We start from the raw sequence: 19,284 nt of genomic DNA on the forward strand, positions 1-19,284 counted from the left end.
GTTACTGCCACTATAAATTGACTGACGATATTGACGAAGAGGAGACCTCCGTATTAAATAGTTCGCTTGCCACACTACTTCTTTCGCCGGTTTGACCTTATACTTCCTATCAATCACGGCGTATACACGCGCCTGCTGTTTCGGTTATGGAAATATTGACAGACTTACGGCTTATCTTTCTACAGTCATGTCCAAAATGATTGTCGCATGTCTATAAATATGTAATTATGCATTTATGCATGTGTATAAATATGATTTGATGACGATTTCGCCGGTATTTCCTATAATGTTAATATGTGTATAATTGGTAAAGACATGTATGTGGTAACTTTCATGTCAAAAGAGCAGTAAATAAGAACAATATAACGAAAAAAAAAAACTTTCTTGTCCATTTAGCAACATTTTGTTTTACACATTCTAATTTTCGTATTTATAATTCTTTTCCTATGAAATTTACCACAAATATACATTTCCCGATCATACTCATAGTAACAGTATTAAAAGTGCCTTGCAAAATCATTATCAAATTGTGTCCACAACAAGACAGTTATAGATATGCGACAATCATTTTGGACATGACTGTACATGTCCAAACCATAGAATTAAATTCGGGTAATAGCACTGCACCTTAGCCTTTCGGTGATGTTTTATGTGAGGACTGGGTAAAATATCCGTTCTTCGCACGTGAGAAAATAGTTTCATGGAAGGTATTTGATCCCATTCCTTCCGTTTTCTTAGGATACGTATTTCAATGAAAGTATAATGATAACAGTCCATAGAGTTATCAATGTAAGTAAATCGCTTTCAGTAGTTAATGAAGTTAATGACAGTATTTTGGCTCATATTTTCTTGTCACTACAAAATTCCTTAATGAAGTTTTATTGTAAATATTTGCTTATATGTAAAACTATTGTTATCCACGTACACAATAAATGAACAGAAAACACTGTTTTGTTTCACATTTTCATTTTGCAGTAATGTTTTACCGTGAAAGTTTTAACGTACCTTTTTCTTTCTCACTTTCAGCTGTTGAAATTATGGTGACACTTGTAGAAGATGGACATGATGAAGCCGACTTCGATTAAATAATTTTGTGGCGAAAATTTTGCAAGATTTATAAAAGTACAACTGCGTTGGGTAGGACGTGTTGAAAGATGGAAAGGATGCAGGATGGAGGCGAGCCTAGAAAGATGATAAGAGGAAGGATTTACTCAACAACAAGAAGACTCAGAAAGAAATTTTTGAAAGATGTTAACGAAGATTTTGGAAAGATAATTGACAGTAGAAGCATAAGGATGGATAAAGAAAAATGGAGGTTGATAGCAGAGGATTCTAAGATTCTTTCCGGGCTGTAGCATTGAGTGGTACGTAGGTAGGTATTTGTAAATGTTTGTATATTCAATGTTCAATAAATATGTATATGGTTTGCATATGATATGGCGCTTGTTGCGGAATCTGAAAAGAAAATCAATAAGATCTTACAAAATTTTAGGATGGGCTCTGAAGAATATAGAATGAATATAAATACTTCTTTACAGCCTTGGTCACAGAGGTTAAAAACATAAGGAATAATAAAAACACCAGAAAAATAAAAGGAACTCTCTCACGACATTCGAGTAGAGGGGAAAAAATACATTCTCCAAGTTTCTCATCATATTCCCAACCACATTAGGTAACAAAAAAATATGTGGGAAATGTAGATGTACATGACTTCTGGAGACAAGAGAGCTCGTGTTTTCTGATCGGTGACATTGAGAAGGGACAGAACAACGTAGATGTTTCAAAGCGTTACCTGGAATTGCGGATTTCTTGTTGAAATGCAATTTTAGTTTGACATCCCAGGGTTGTGTCCTTTAGGCTAAAGGACATGGGTGATTAATGGAAACGAATGACTGTGAAATTAATTTTTTTGTACTCTTCTTGCTGGAATCAAACCAAAAGGCACACGCGTTAACTACTATACTAGCGGGAATTGCGATTTCTTGTTCTGAAATCATCTATACACGTCCATTGCACTTTCTTGTAACTTTGAAGTGATATTTTAACACAGTTTCTTTTTTCTTTTTTTTTTTCTTTTCCTACGAGAGCACTTTAACACATCCTTCTTTCATACGACCGTTACTCAAAAACTGTTTTGTCTTTCAATCGTTGCTCTGCCCGCAACTACAACACCCACTAGTGATCACCAATTTCCTGCTTCCCCAGATCAATCTTTTCTCGAAATGATCTGCCGTGTGTGGTGTACTGTGAATAATGCATGTAAATCTGTGAAAATGCTTGTAAATATAAATGAGCCAAAATCACTGTTTCTTTCATAGTTTTCTTGAACTGATGGTGGTTGTAAACTGTTGCGTGACATTTCTTCCCTATGATCACTCGAGGCTCGTCAAACTTTGTTCGTGCTCAAGTCTCTCACATTGAATCGCAGAGAAAATGTAAACATAGAGAAATGCATCTTTATAGCAATGCGTTTTGTGTTGACTTGTACCGAAATTTAAATTTTGGTACCATATATTAATATGATATGTGTTAAAAATTCTTTTGTTTTTGATATATTATGATAAATATCCTGTAGGGAAGCGGTCTTTAAATTGTGGTCCGTGAGCTATAAGTGAATCGATGACTGCAGAAAGGGTGCGAGTCGCATCCACCTATTGAAAGATATGGGAGACAGTAACTTGTCCTCCCTCTTTCAAGGGAGGTACGGGAAAAACACATTGGTAGCAGCAGCAGCATGGGTACACTTGAAATAGAAGGGCTGTAATACAAGTACACTGATATATTGATATATGATTTAAAAAAAAAAAAATGGTGAATTTGGTTGTGGAAAAGGACAAGAGCTGCGTGATCTGCAGAACATTGGGACTATGAAGGGTGGTTCCAAATGGGAAAAAAAAATTAAGAAACTCTGGTATAGAGCATGAATTGATTGTTGTGAAGTATCTTTTTCTTTCTTCTTTCATCTTTCGACATTTACGTAAGAGATATTGCGTATAAAATAAATAAATTTGGTCTACAAAATATTAAAGTGGCGTATTAACTTAATCAATTTACTATGTTTTTCCGGTATGTCTTAAGGTATAATGCTAACTAAACTAAAAACTAACTTTATGGCCTATCGAATCCGGAGGTTCAATGCCGCATTCACAAAAGCTCTCCGTTGACTTCTGTCCGTAGCAAACTGGATCCAGTTTCTACTTTGTATTCCTGTTCCTACAAGATCAATCTTAATATTATCTTCCCATCTTCGCCTAGTTCTTCCTAATGTTCGTTTTCCGATTGGACTTCCAGTTAAAACTTTGAAAGCGTTTCTACATTCTTCCATTCTGGCTACATGACCTGCCCACCTGTGCCTTCTAAATTTGATGGTCCTAACAATGTTTGGTGAGCGGTATAAATTATGTAGTTCCTCGTTATGAATTTCCGCCATTCTTCATTCCCGTTCCTCTTGAGTCCGAATATTCGCTTCAGGATCTTATTCTCAAATATTTTCAGTCTGTGTACCCTTAAAGTAAGCGACCATCTTTCGCAACCATACAGAACAACAGTCATGATTATCGTTTTATATATTTTAAGCTTCAAATTCCTCGACAGAATTCGCGACGACAAAAGATTTTCAACTGAATAATAAAACGAATTCCCTGCTTTTAGTTGACATTTAATTTCTTCGTCAATATGGTTTTCGTCCGTTAGAGTAAGGCCGCGTTAAGAGCAGCTCTGACAACTCTCACGTGCGATCAAGCGTGATTACCACGTTTATCTTCTGTAACAATACAATATAACAAGGGACACATTTTGTGGGAAAAGAATCACCTATGTATTGCAACAAAAATGTTATTTAACATTATTCCTGACAAAAGTATTAGTCAAAAGAAACAAACAAATTAGTATTGCTCACAAAATCGTTAATGTTTACAACCGTTACTTCTAAATACATAGAGCCTTATGCAGAATCGTTCTGAAGTATGATTAGCGTCATACTAAATGCCTGACTGCTGCATGGAAACATATCTTAGTCGAACTCTTTAGCATGAGCTTCTTCGTGGCTAAGCGGTTAGCGACCCCGGTATGGGAGACCCCTGTTTGATTCCCGGCGGAAGCTCATGTGGTACGGATTCCACGTTAATCAGTAGGTCCACGTCTCATATAACCTCGCTGCTGAAAGAGACGTTAAACTCAAAATCAACTCAACTCTTTAGTATGACACTAAACACGCGTCAGAACGACTCTGCGTAAGACCCATATTGTTATATATATATATATATATATATATATATATATATATATATATATATTTTAATGGAGACTACTTACGTTAGAGAATGGGTTTCAGTTGTAGACAATTTAATTCCATTTACTGTAGAAATCCTACGCTTTTTTCCTAGGGTGGATAAAGTTTCTGTCAGTTCAGTGAGGTCTTTCGGGCACTTCTCTTTTGTGATTCTTTTCACAGTTGTAGGGCTAATATATAGAACTGAATCTACTATTTCCCCCACTTTATTCAATGGCAATAAAGGACCATCATTGCGTTCTTTTTCCAAATATTCTCTAAGATTAAACACAAATTCCCGTGCCTGATTTGTCAAGGGCACCCCCTTTCCGCACTTCAGGCATTGTGTTCATAAACACATACATATACACACACTAAATTTATATTTTAGTTCTATGTGAATAATACGGATACAAGCTATGTTCCACTGGTGAAAGAAAATAACAACGATTACACCACAATATTCACACCATTGCACTGAGATGATAGCACAAGAAATCAAAACAACCTGACAACCCAAATCTTTCACAGTAATGAGTGTATAAATGCGACATCACTGTTCTGTTACCATGGAAACAACCTAGTGTTTCCAAATGTATTTTTGTGGGTCTAAACGTATCCTCCCCTTCATATATTGGTGAAAAAAATGTCTTCTACGAAAATACAAACATAGCTGGATCATGTTCGTTAGTTTCCAACTACTCAATGTCTAAATCAGTCCTTATGAAAAGCTCATTATAACGGTCTCTGTAGTATATAGACTATGTACATTTTTTTTTTTTTCGATGTCAACAAATTTCCTACAAAGACCATTACAAATTCTACTAATTTCAGCCTGACATTCCAAATCACGGGTCATTGCCCTTCGACTTTAGAAGAGCCATACAGACTCGCTACCCTCTCTGCTTTCATTTCCACGAAAACCTACTCCCTGCGGCGACAGGGAGGTAGACCGGTTGTTGTTCCGTGTAACCCCACTTCTATTTACGTAGCAAACTTGTCAAGAGGACAAAGTTGTGTCAATAATTAGAAAAAAGAAAAAAATATTCATTATTTTGGCAATAACGTTAAGCCTAGTGGAACTACGTTGTGCTGGAATGTTGAGGAGTAAAGTGAGGTACGATTATTTTTTAAATATCGAGTTTGTGAATATTTCAACTTATAATCTGATTCAATCAGTGATAAAGTAATTCGATTCCTTCATCGTTCTGTCAAGTGGTCACTTTGATTCTTCTTTCTATGACAGTTCGCAACACTATCGTCAACTTACACGATGTTACATCTGTCAGAGCTTAGGTTATGATGGCCTTAGAATAATATTGATCCTAGATATTTAAAAGATACCTATAACAATTCACTTTACCACAAGATACCCATAACAATTCATTAGCTACTATGCTACCCATAACAATTCATATCCTGCGTGCAGTATTCCTAGATATTTAACAGAAGGGAAGCTCATTTTAAGAACTAGATAAAATATTTTACCATCTGCACACGATGTGGAAGAACAAACGACTAACGACTATATGGTCAGAAGAATAATGGCAATGGAAGTGGATGGGAAGAGATGTAGAGCGAGACAAAGAAGGAAATGAATAGACATGGTTAAGAATGGCTTTAGAAAAATCGAACAGGGAAAGAATTCCAGAACAGTGCTTTATGGAGGAGACTTATCAGAAACTTCAATTTCCTTATAATGTCGAACTAGCAAACAAATTACTGAACGAAGCAACGTTTCTTTTAAAGGAAATTATAATAATAACTGTGTAGCAATTTCGCCAACTAACTGATCATCAGACACTACAAAAACAAAATTGAGTTGCATCTAAATATAACAAGATCTCAGAAACTGGTTCTGAACACGAATCGCGGTAAAAATGACAGGCGGAAAAAATAGCATAGAGGAAAAACAGTACATAAACACGTAACATATACGGTAAGAAAGTATTTTCAAATATATTAGTCAAACTTACCTCCTGCATGTATTAGCTGAAGAACTTCTAGCCTTTAGTACTGGAACATTCGAGAGCGAAATTGCTTATACTACACAACTTGACAAACGAATATTCTGGTATTTATTTTATTTCATTTCCTATTATTTCTGGATCGACATTATACTATATACAGGACATAATTTAAGTGAAACAACAGTAACTACAATACATTGTTATTTTTATAATGCAAATTATGTAGTCAAATTCGCAATACTATAAGAGAACTTAAATGCAATAGTAATAACTACACTATTATATAATATTGTATTGTCTAATTTCGTATAATGCAAATCCACAGTTTGGTTCGTTGTACTATAACCAGGTGGTACTTTAACCTTGTACTCTGTCATGTTTAAAATCTCAAATTATGAGCGACTGTACGTATAAAGGCTTCAAGGGATTTGTTTCCGTCAATGTAATCTAAATACAAATTCCTCTGCTCAGCCTGTTGTGCAAATCAACATACACTCACTTCTTTTTCGGCACTTGCCCCCTTTCACACTGCAGGATCATTGTTTCCACTGCCGTGCAGTCTTGGCGCAGGCACTCAACTAACTTCCATATTGTTGGATGGTTGTACTAAGAAAGTCGGGAAAACTTAACCTTCCAATCCTCGCATGTGCATACGTTCTCTCCAAGAGTAACCTGATACATATTCAAATGTTGGGGAGGAAACCGTGGCGGAATGTGTCCTACTCTCAAGCTTCTTCCCCTCCTACTCTCCTGTATGAACCGGATACATATATTGAATCAAAATAATGAATGAGATCTTCTGATTCTGAAGGAGCTATCTGTTTTAAGTATTCCATGAAAATGAAATAAAAGAAGTACCAGAATGTTGGTTTGAAAAATTGTGTAGTATAGTCAATTTGTTTGTTGAATGTTCCAATACTAATAATTCGTCTACAAGGCTAGAAGTTATTCAACTAATACATGCAGGAGGTAAGTTTGTGTAATATATTTGAAAATGCTTTCTTACGTGTATATGTTACGTATTTACATATTGTTTTTTCCTGCCTGCCATCTTTTCCTCTCTAAAAATGACCCTGCCATTTTTATCGCACACCTCTAAACACTGATTGGCTGGTCAGAATGGACTCAGCCAATCATAACAAACGAATAACCGTTGCTTCGTTTAGTGCTTTGTTGTCTAGTTTGAGTTGTTTAGGATAGTGAAGCTAATATGAGCCAGTTAAGTGTACCGTCGGTGAAGGGGCTAAGTGGCGTTCTTCATTTTTATAATTTTACTGGAGAGCAATCTAAAATGTCTCTTGAACGTTATTTCGTTCTCCTCATTTCAAAACAGGGTGGAAAAAATTCATGATTTAAAAAAAAAAAGTCATTTTTGTTTATTTTTTTTTTTATTTAAATCGATTTTTTTGATTTAAATCAAATCTTTCTCCTCGTAAGTTACAAGTCGCAAACTGAAGAAAAAGCATTAGAAATTAGTATTAAATGCTAATTATGCCATTTAAATGAAAGTATTAGGGTTGAATTTTGAATTAATCCCCAGGTGTTAACCTCTGTTAATCCCAAACAATGTTTCTTAACCCTTTTAAATTTTGTTTTTTTTTTTTTTAAAAAAAAGAAATTATGAACTTTCAGTCAAGCAGCTACATCATTATCCCTATTTATCCTAGGATCATGGTTCATACCTCATTCTCTTCAGAATAGAACAGCCTTTGAAACGGTATCATTCACATTTCCCTATCATGTCCCTAAAGCGGGAAATAGAGAGAATGGGATTTTTCTGATTTTTTTTTTCAAATTTTCATCCCCTCTGGACTCTCTTGTGTTAACGTACATATCTCAAAATCAACTGGGAAATACTAAAGGTTGTACTAAATGTGTGCATAAAATTTCAAGCTATCTTGAATACTGAGGGCGGGGAAAATATTTAACAATGAGCTAAGAACATCCCCACAATGCCCCAAATAACCCGCATGTAATATAAAAATTTCCTCAGACATCTCTATTTATCCTAGGGTCGTGATTTGTACATTATTCTCTTCAGAATAAAAAAGATTTTCAATTGTACCATTCAAATGTCTCCATCGTGTATCTGGGGCGGAAAAATCACGAAAAAAGGGATTTTCTGTTAAAAATATCCTTTTTAGTTTTTACCTCTCTGGACCAACCCCCTTATTTAAGGTAGAGATCTGAAACACTGAAAAATACTAAGGGGTGCATTGAATAAATGTGCAAAATTTCAATCTTCTAGGTGCAAAAGTAAGCCCGCGAAAAATAATATCCCCCAAATACCCCAGATTCCTGTATAAAAGAGGATATCAGGTGACAGTTTCCTGAAACATCCCTATTCATCCTAGGATCATGGTTCGTACGTCATTCTCTTTAGAATAGAACAGCCTTTCAAACGGTACCATTCGTATGTCTCCATCTGAATGGCGGAAAAAGCTATTTTTTTTCTTTTTACATTTTCCCCTCTGGACCCCCCTGTTTTCACGCAGAGATCTAAAAACATGTGAAAAATACTAAGGGGTGCACTGAACGAGTGTGCAAAATTTCAGTCTTTTGAATGCAAAATATAAGTCTGCCAAAAAATAAGAATAGGCATAACAAAAAAATATCTTTTTAAATTTATGTCGTCATCACACACTATGTCTCGACGCAGAAAGTCGTGAAAGCATATGTAATATGTTCTACAATGCCTTCAGTCTTGCCAAAAAAAAAAGCAATAAAAAAGTTTATTGGTACTTTTTAATCGAATAATGAAGATTGTTTTTAATAAAATGAAAATAGGTAATATAATTTATAAGGTTAAGCATTAAGTAAAAAGTATAGCAACGTTTATCAAAATGTCACTTTTTTAACAAAAGTTACTGATATTTGGTAGGGGCATATTTTTAAAAAATTGGACCTAGCTTGAGGCACGAAATACATAAATTTCGCCTAAAGTTATAAATTTTTAAATAATCGAAGAGGGGATAAGACCCCTCTAAATACGCCCTATTTCCTGGGAACAAACAAGCAGACGCGCACGCGAAAGAATTTTCGTCTTAAATGTCGATGGTGATTTCCCCGTTGGAACAGTTAAAGATTTTAAAACCCAAACCCATTGTTGCGAAAAGAAGAAAGCAGTATTGCTCCGTTACCCGTTCAAAACGGGATTTTCCCTAATCATCCTGTGCATGACACTTGTTTTCATACTATGCTGTACATACTGTACATTTGAGTCTCATTGTATTATGATTATTAACTTCCATACTCGAAATATTAGAACAGAAACGGGATTTTACTTATTTTCACTTTAAATTAATTTATTTCGGATATCGATTTAAATCAACGATTTTTATTTAAAAAATCAAGTGATTTAAATCTTGATTTAAATCGTGATTTAAATCAGACTGATTTAAATCAATCCACCCTGTTTCAAAATATACAATCTGCAGAAAGTTTTTGTCCCCCTTATCTAAGAAATTCAGCTACGAATTTTTTACGATTGACAGATCGGGTTAAATAAGGATAAATAATGGTCATAACTCGAAATCGCGGTTTTTACTTGCGGCAACTCGTTCCTTTACCGACGGGAAAAGACGGTGAGAAAGAATGTGGAAATCCTGTTTAATTTTAAAATTGTCAATTTATTGGAGTGTAAAATTGTGCAATAGAATCACACATTATTTAACCCTGCGTTACCCGCGCTAGAAAAGTTACAATAATGCTCGCGCACGGACCGAAAGACCGTGTTTTCTTTTCATTGCTAAAATTGGGTTATAATGGAAAGGAAACGTTGAAATTTACGGAAAACTTTAATATTGCATACAGTAGCAAGTATGCTAGTGGTAATTACATGTTTTACGTAATTGCATGCCTACAATAATAGCTGCACTTAAAAATGTCTACTAAAATCTTGAAACTAAATATCTAACTAAAAAAACTTTTTACTGGAAATAACTTATCAAAAAACATTGCTTTTAGGCCTGTATGCTCTCCACAGATGTATTTCTTGTATTTGGCACTTGTAAACCTGTTTTTTGTTTTGTGATTCCACGACCAAAACGAGCATCTTCCAGCATTACCTTCGACAGTTGCAGGTTGCTGATCTGGAACTCCACTACTCTTCGAACTCTCATTTGCAGTTCACGAGGAAGTTTATCTTCACTGCTCTGGACTTCGAGAGGTAGAAACGAAAGCTATACGAACTGTCCGCACGTGTTATTAACTTATGACGATGAATTAACTAAAAAGGCTACGCCCGGTACGTAAGACCGTGCGCGAGTAACGCAGGGTTAAAATTGTTATTGTAGTTTTCATATAACAATTTTTTTTCACACAAATATATTTCACAATAATACATTTTTTTTCACAAAAAACAAAAATTAAAGAAACCAAAACTAAATTGACTGAACTAAAACTAGATTTCACCCATGAAATTAAATTTGCAGGATTAAATATAAATGAAAACCTAACTTGGGAAACCAACGTAAAATAATAGTAAAATTAAATTCCAGACTTTACGCACTCAGGATACTATAGTTAGGTGGCTTAGTGGAAAAATCGTGCAAAATGTGATACCAACATGCCACTTTTAGGAGTGACGTGTACTTATGTAAGGACAAAATATGGATATAGACCCAAACTTCTGGGGGCGTGGTTTGCCTGGTATGACGTCATCAACATGGCCGCCAGCTCAATTAATTTCTTTAAATTAAAAAAATAATAACTTGGCTACCGTTCAACATAGAAACTTCGTTCGTGCTTTATTTGTGAGGACATACTCCACATTTTGACTTATGTAGAAAATATCTTATATATATGGCCGCCATTTTTGAAAATGGCGCCTCAAAATGAAAAGAAAGTATTACTCGAAAACAATTTTTGCCTTTAACGGTGAATAACTATGAAACGAGTACGAACTCACAAAAACACTTTGAAATAATCGAAATCCCACGTTTCAAGAGCTTTCAAACAGCACATTTATCATTGTTGTATGAATGTCATTAACAATTACAATATTAACAATTTTATTTGTTTTTGTGTCTTTTTACTTTCGCCCTTGAGTTAACTTCCGCTTGGGATATGTTTGGAACACATTTCGCAGAGAAACCATGTCGAAGGGAAAGAAATGTCAATTAATCAGTCTTGACCAAGATTTGCAACGTGTAGTGAGTGGAAGACCTGGAAACATTATTAACTGGAACCTATGTATTTTGTGTCAAGAACATTCATCTGAAAAGCTCGTATGTCCAGCGAAAACCAAAATATCAGACGTTGGCGCAGGATACAGGACTTTGTGTAATGATTTCCGCCGTGAATTACTTGATGACGGAAGTGGACTCGAGGAAACCATTACCAGAAATGAGGAGAAATTTCATAAGGCGTGGAGACAGATTCGACCAAAGTACAGAGGATAATAACAAAAAAGCGAAAACACGAAGATGAAATCGTTGATAGTGCTCCATCTACTCGATCAACGTTCCACGCAGGTGACGTCAAGTACATCTGCTTCTTCTGTGATGCAGACATCACATCTGATACACTGGTCAACGTTCGTACTCTTGAATTAAGTAACCGAGTTCGTGATGCGGCTGTTACTTTATGTGACACTAAGTTATTGGCAAAACTTAGCAGCGGTGATATGGTCGCTACGGAAGCTAAATATCATAAAAAAAAAATGTTTTGCTCAGTTATACAATCGTGTACGTAAAGTAGCAAGTAACAGGAAGAGCTCTGAAGAAGAAAATTTTCCATTAATATATGGGATGGTGCTATCGGAAGTGATTTCCCATCTTCAAGATGCGCTGCAGAGAGAAAGCCTCCTAGTGTTCAAAGTAGCTGACATTAAAAGACTTGTAATTCGTCGCCTGATCGAACTTGGCGTTGCTGAGAAGACTGTACACAGCTCAAGGCTTTGGGAGAGAATTCTAACCTTCTGTACGTGAACTAACAGAAGTAAAGAAAGAAAAAGATATTCTTCTTATTAATCAGTCTAACGTGGGAGATGCTGTTCACGGTGCATGTATGTATAGCTCTGAACAAGATGGAATGTCGTTAGCTAGAGCAGCATCTATTCTAAGGACCCACATTTTCAAATCTACCCCAAAATTTAATGGACATTTCACCAGCAAGAGCCAAATAAAGCCCGTTCCTGTAGTGCTGACAACGTTTATGAGAATGGTTCTGGAAGGGCTAAACATTTCAAATGAGGAATGTGTGGATGCCAGTACAGCAGCATTATCGCTGTCTCAACTAGTAAGTTCAACTGCGTAAAGCAAAGACGAAATAATAAGTGTTAAGTGAAAACCCGTCATTCCCTGGAAAATGAAACTCCCTTTCCACTGTACATAAGCTTGATTATTCACACGAAAACATTGAAGAAAGGCTTTATAGAACGACTAAACAAACTTGGATTATGTGTATCATACGATCGAATTCGCGAAGTATCAGCAACACTAACCAATAAACTTTGTCATTATTTTAAGGACCAGAATGCCGTGTATCCTCCTGGTCTGGTTCAAAATAGGTTTGTCTGTGCTGCTATAGATAATATCGATCATAATCCATCTTCGAACACTTTCCAGGAAGCGTTTCATGGAGCCGCCATATCATTAATTCAAAAAGTGTCCAACGATGGCAGTGCTCCTCATTTGTTGGTAAGTGATAAGGAATGGACAAAGAAGATCACTATCTCATTACCTAATTGGTACACTCGCATCCCTACAACATCAGTGAGGAAAATGAAATGAAATCTTTGAGTTTTACGTCCCACGGTTATGCCGGTTAGGCTAAAGGAGACGGTGATTATGAGAGATGAGTGAAATGGTGGAATGAAGAAAGTGGGAGGAAACGGGAGATCCCCGAGAAAACCCACGAGCACGGTGTTTGTCCACCACAAAGTTCACTTGGCGGGGGCTGGGATCGAACCCGGGACCCCAAGCACCAGAAGCGAACGCTCTACCACTGAGCCACCGCGCCCCCCAACATCAGTGAGGAAAACTGCTGAAATCACTGCATTTGAAAATGAAATTTTAACGTTTAGGGTAGAGCACAATCCTTTCTGTGGCAAGTGGCTGCAAATGAATAAGAGAAATTGATCTAGAAAGATCTGAAACCATTCAGCATATTGCGCGGAGTGCTTTTTATTCTACAGATGCTGACATTCCTCCTCCATCAAAGAGTGCGGGTGTATTACTTCCCGTATTGTATGATTCGATAGCATCACCAGCAGTCGTTCGTCATCGCTTTGATATCATTAAGCAAGCACTGTTGTCATTAAATTCAGGCCAGATACCTGTGACTACGTGTGATCAACCAGTGTATGTTATTGCGAAACAGGTGCAGTGGTGCATGAGTGATGTGTATGGAGAAGACAAGATGGTTGTAATGATGGGTGGACTTCACATTGAAATGACTGTGCTGAAAGTGCTAGGGGACTGGCTTACAGGAACTGGATGGGCAGAACTACTTTCAGAATCAGAGGTCCTCACTTCTGGTAAAGCTGAGCAGTGTCTTCGAGGTATTCATGTTAAAAGAACGAGATATGTACACGAGTTTACATACGCAACACTGTATCTACTTCTAAGACAAGCATATTGAAATAGTTTGTCTACAAAGAGTGATAAGCAACCGACTTTTGAGAAGTGGATTACAGTTCTACAGTCTGAACGAATCCTGCCAGTTCAAATATTGGCACATAGTCTTTCAGCTGGAGTATTTACTGTTTCTTCTTCTCCACAGCATTCGTGCAGCAAATTTTGAAAAGTTCATCCCTTCACTAAAGTTGTTGTGCCAATGGATGTTTTCTACTGATTATACACATTATGCGAGGTGGATGCCAGTTTTCATCAACACTTTGGAAGAATTAAGGACAAAACGTACATCTATTTACGAGGAATTTCGGCAGAGGGGATTTGTTGGTTCTATAAGTGGACGTCCCTACACATGTATATCGTATGATCATATGCATGAACAGTGTAATAAAGATCTGAAGGGTGATGGAGGCGCCGTTGGGTTGTTTTACAATCCCGGAGCTCTGTTGAAGTGGTTCACTTCTGGACCCGTTATCATGAATCTGGTTCATCAGTTTGAAAATGACAGTGGTATATGCAGCACCATAAATAACGACATCGAAGTCCACCATGAAGACACACCAGCCGCTAACAAGCGATTGTTCCAAGACGTTATAAAGCTAATGGACGTATTCCAGCGAGATGATCGAAATCCATTCACTCAAGAAGATAATGTGCTTTTCTCTCTATCGAATGGAATTGTAGCCGATGATGACGCAGTACGTTGTGTTTGCATTGCTGAACCCCTCGGCAAAGAACAATACCAAAATTACGTCAAGGATTGCCTTGTGGAACGTAAGAAGTTAATTTACGACAAAATTCCTAGGAACAACCTTTTTCATTTGATCGACCTGTACGAAAAGTAACAAAAGAACAGCAGAAAGTGACAATCCTAAAAAACGACTGTGCTCTATTTAGCCATTTATTCGTAGCATGTCAGACACGAAAAAGCGACCTCTCTGACTTTTTCACACATGAAAACTTTGAGTTTCCTCCATCACTATCAGAAGATGGAACTCTCCGCAAAGTCAAAAAATCTGACATTATCACATGCTTAGAAAATTGTGGAGATTCTCAACACGTGGAGCCAGTCGCTACATGCATAATTGTGAATGGACCAGCAATCGTCCACAAGCTGAAACCGCTCTCCCAGCAGTCATTCAAAGAATGCAGAGACACAATATTGTATCCATATATTGCAGCGATGTTTTCCAAGTTTGAAAGAGTAGATGCTATCTTCGACGTTTACTTGCAGCGTAGCTTGAAATTGAGCGAGCGGAGAAAGCGTGGTAGTGGACCACGAGTAAAGTAAGCGGATCAGCATATATTCCTAGAAACTGGCCTATTTTCCTACATAATGCCGAGAATAAATCAGACCTTTTCAGATATCTTGCTAGTGGTGTAAATGAAATTAAAATACCACAAAAGAAGACTAATATTTTCTCCAATGATTGTTGAGTATCTTGTAATTCCAGTCTTGATCTCTCTTTTCTTTCTCCCTGTGAATACGAGGAAGCTCACACACGCATGTTAGTGCATGCAAGACTTGCCAGTCAGCACGGCCATAGCTTGATTATGATCCGAACGGTCGGTTCTGATGTTGTTGTAATTGCCGTTCATACATTTAACGAACTAAAGCTACACAGTCTGTGAATTGAGTATGGTGTTGGAAAAAATCACAGGTACTCCCATGCGCAAAAGAAATTGCGCGTATACTGTAACTCACGATTTTCCGTATTTATTCCTTTTTCCTTACGTTTATGGGTAAAATTGAGTTATTAGTATGTGGAGATAATAGAGAGCAATTCATCTAAGGAGATATTTCCAAAAAATATAATAAAATAATAAAAATATAAACAAAACACACAATTATGCTCGGTTTTGTGTATACTGGCAACGATGATTTCTAGGGATTTTTTCAGTAGCACAGCACGATTGCGGAGGGAATTCAGTAGGGGAGTCGAGGAGATGGATCAAGAAACTGGATACTGGACTAAAATGTTGCATTTATTGGTTAAAACCTAGTGTGTAGATTGCCTGCCAAATATAAATTAGCTTCTGTAACTAAGATGTCGTACGAAAATATAGAATTAAACAGAAAAACTCTTATGTTAAGGTTCGAAGCGATACGCACCATGGTTATGAAGATTATTTCTTAAGAAAAAAGAACAAACACAACGTAGCCTCTGTGGTTAGGTGGATAGAGTGGCGGACTCCTAGTTATTTTATTACTTTGACACCACATCGAATCCCATCCTATCTTTTTTTTTTTTTTTTTTTTTTTTTTTTTTTTTTTTTTTTACAAAACAACATAATTTTCATGTTAATAAGAACCGAAGCAATATACTAAGGACAACTTATTGATATCCAGGATTACAGTATTATTGGTAACAGCTATTGTTTTCAGTTCATGTTGTTGTGTAGCTTCTCTCACCCTGTTTTCTTGGGAAGATAACAATTTTGCCTCCAACAAAATGTAAAGGATATATACGGACAGAAAAAGACATCTTAGTATCAAACGTGATTTATCGTGATGAAATGGACTAGTTTGCCATTATTTAAAAAAAAAAAAAAAAAAAAAAAACTAAAGTAAATTACTGAAGTTGACTTCCCTTTAGCTTTTAGCTAAAAAGATATTTTTTTCTTTATAAGACTATACTTTATGAGGCAAGGTGTGTGATCATACCCACAAATTTAGCTAGGGAATGAAAGATAATTGTTTATACAAACATTTTACAGGTTTAGGTGCGTGAAACACCAATACACTATGGTCTCGCTTATCCGACCATCCTTTGTTACACATACCGTATGATCCGATATATCATTGCAGAAAGAGCACCAATCGGCAAGAAGAACTGCAAGTTGTGGTCTTACTCTATTTTTCATGCTCTGGAGTATATCGCCTAGCGCGCCCGTCTACACGTTGACTCATACATCTATCATTCAGTGCAGACACGCATCCAGGTTTTCTATTCGGAGGGGGCCCAACACGAATCCTCGTAAGCACGTAATTCTAATGTTTTAAAAATATCAATATCAATATCAATAATAATAATAATAATAATAATAATAATAATAATAATAATAATAATAATGCAACAATTCTGTATTTCTCTTAAACTTTTTCCTACTTTTCATTTATAAACCGGTTTACTTTGGAAACTGCATTATAGCACAAACAAAATGAAACATATTTTCGAGAGAAATGTAACTAAAGTAAACAGTCTGCTATCACATAACAAAAATAGCAAGAAGACATTAAGTGTATCGTTCTAATATATTAAAGTTAAAAACAGAACGGAAACAAAATGTTAATCCTATTTAATTCCTGTTCTTTAATTCCAAATGGTATAATGGCATTATGGCATGTTCTTAGAATTATAACAAGACAACAGCACATTGCCCAAAGTTTGGACACTGACTATTAGTAAACTAAATAAAAGAATCTCTAAAGGGTAAAAGCATGTTTATTAAAAAGTGCTTGAGTTTCGGAGGGGGACAGCACTCAGGCCCTCACGCTGGATACGTCCCTGATTCAGTGCAGTGCAGTTATTTGTTATAAAACATTATTATTAAATGTGTAATATGTAAAATTATATCATAAGTTTCACTTTTAATAGGTCTTTTCTTAACACATCCATATTATCTAGCGTTCTGCCTGCCTGTTTATGTCGGATAAGCGAAATTCTACTGTATTTCCAAAGCTAGCATATACATAAACTAGAATTGTATTGTCCTAGAACAGACAATAGTGTGAAATGCTTATATTAAAAGGCTGGAATAAAAAAAAACACTGTTTTGGTAGCGTGAGAACAAATTAAAAACAATTCAACATATTTCCTAGGTATTAGATTATCATCTTATTGTGTCGATATGTATTCTTTTTTTAAACATAGTTTTAAAAGTCATACCATTCTCAATATTCCTAAGGAAATCGAAAGAAAAACTCCTATGTGCCTCTTGTGGCAAAGCGGCTTAAGTGCGTGGTCTGAAACGTTAAGGTATAGATAGAGTACCCGTACTTCAAAAATGCAAATCCGGGACGCTACTAAATTACGAGAATCTTTGAAATGCTTAAAATTGAAAGAAGTGTTGAACACTAATTTACTTTTCTCCATTAGATAGAGTTGTTCAAGCATTACGTTATCACATTTTTATTCCTTTCACTAGACCTTCTTCCAAGGGCGCCGATTTCTCTGTAATTTTTTTTTCTGGGAGGGCATTCAAATGCAGACGATATATATTAGGATTTTAAAGCAAATTGCATTCAAGTTATGCCAAATATTGTATATTCATAAATACAAAGGGGGCCTACATGAGCTTTGGGGGGCCCGGCCCCCTAGGATCGGCGCCCTTGCCTTCTTCCTAGTTAAGCAAACGTAAGCAGATGATTTACTCCCTTCCCCTGGTAAGCAAAATTGTTTTTGTTTCTCAAGATTTGTTGCGTTTCGTGAAACAACAGCAGGAATTTCCAGATTACTTAACCATCTAAATGAATGTTTTCACTTAGAGCCATCCCGTCGATTCGCTTTGCCTAGGACTAAAATAAATCAAGGGTCAATAATGAAAGAGACATGTGGATCGAAGATCTTTCTTTGTTCGAACTTTGATTTTTTTCAAATCCATGATGGGAAATTATATTATGTGTACAATTTTCGAAATTAATAGTATACAATCGTAAAAATATCTTACAAAACGATGGTTTATTGCAAAATACTTTGACTCAAAGAATAAATTACAAGTAATAAACTTGTTACTTTTCCTGAAGAGTCTAAGTCTTGAATGAGACAGAGGCTCTTCAGCGTAGTGCTTGGAAAGATTGCCTCACCTGTTCTACCTTCCCGTAACGCAGCCTTGATTCGACTTGATCCTAAACGGATTATTCAGAAGTCGAAGTCGGAAGATGTTTCCCATTTTTCCCAAACACTCTTGGTCGATTACAATCTGCCTTACTTGTGAGGGGACAACCCCATGCCGTAAGCGTCGGTGGACTACCGATAGGCAACTAGCGACATGTCCCCAAAAATTGGTGGTCCCGCAGCCAAAAATTGGTCCCACTTCCGCTTTGAAAATTATACTACCACTGGCAGAGAAGCGACTGAACGCCAACGAAGCACAAAATTGTTCCCCTAAAATACGTTAAATCGCCTTTGCATTAAGGTGAGTCCACAAACATTTTTTAAAAAAGTAAAAATAAAGTGCCCTGAGCTGGGCGTGAACCACCAACCTTAGGGTTATTAGTTGCGTGTTCTTCCGAATTCGCCACGGAGGCGATTATGAAGACACAGCTTGTAGAGTGATAAATCGTTGAAGTATTTTTAATATTTCTAATCAGAGTGCTTCATTAACCGTGTATATTTGACGATAACTGTTTGGAATCAGATTAAATGCACTCGTCATGTAATTTTATAACAAAATGGCAAGCGTCTATTTACCTTTTTCATAGTTCTCCCATATTCACTTGCTAGTGACCGGCGACAGTTGCGAA

The 19,284-nt window shown here is 36.4% G+C and overlaps 1 protein-coding gene across 3 annotated transcripts in view; it reads left to right on the forward strand.

Moving 5' to 3' along the window:
• LOC145674539 (uncharacterized) overlaps window positions 1–19,284 on the forward strand; it is a 192,164-nt gene that overhangs the window by 56,245 nt on the left and 116,635 nt on the right. For all 3 annotated transcript variants that reach the window (XR_014128974.1, XM_081744697.1, XM_081744698.1), the window contains one exon: window positions 1,027–1,372. Coding sequence is in view for 2 of the 3 variants with exons in the window: in XM_081744697.1 (XP_081600823.1) it covers window positions 1,027–1,044 (18 nt within the window). In the remaining variant the exon portion in view is untranslated. Of the gene's footprint in view, window positions 1–1,026; window positions 1,373–19,284 lie in introns of those variants that run through there.

This window comes from Thermobia domestica, chromosome 17 (genome assembly GCF_964235325.1).
Source record: "Thermobia domestica chromosome 17, izTheDome1.hap1.1, whole genome shotgun sequence".
Taxonomy (NCBI): domain Eukaryota; kingdom Metazoa; phylum Arthropoda; class Insecta; order Zygentoma; family Lepismatidae; genus Thermobia; species Thermobia domestica.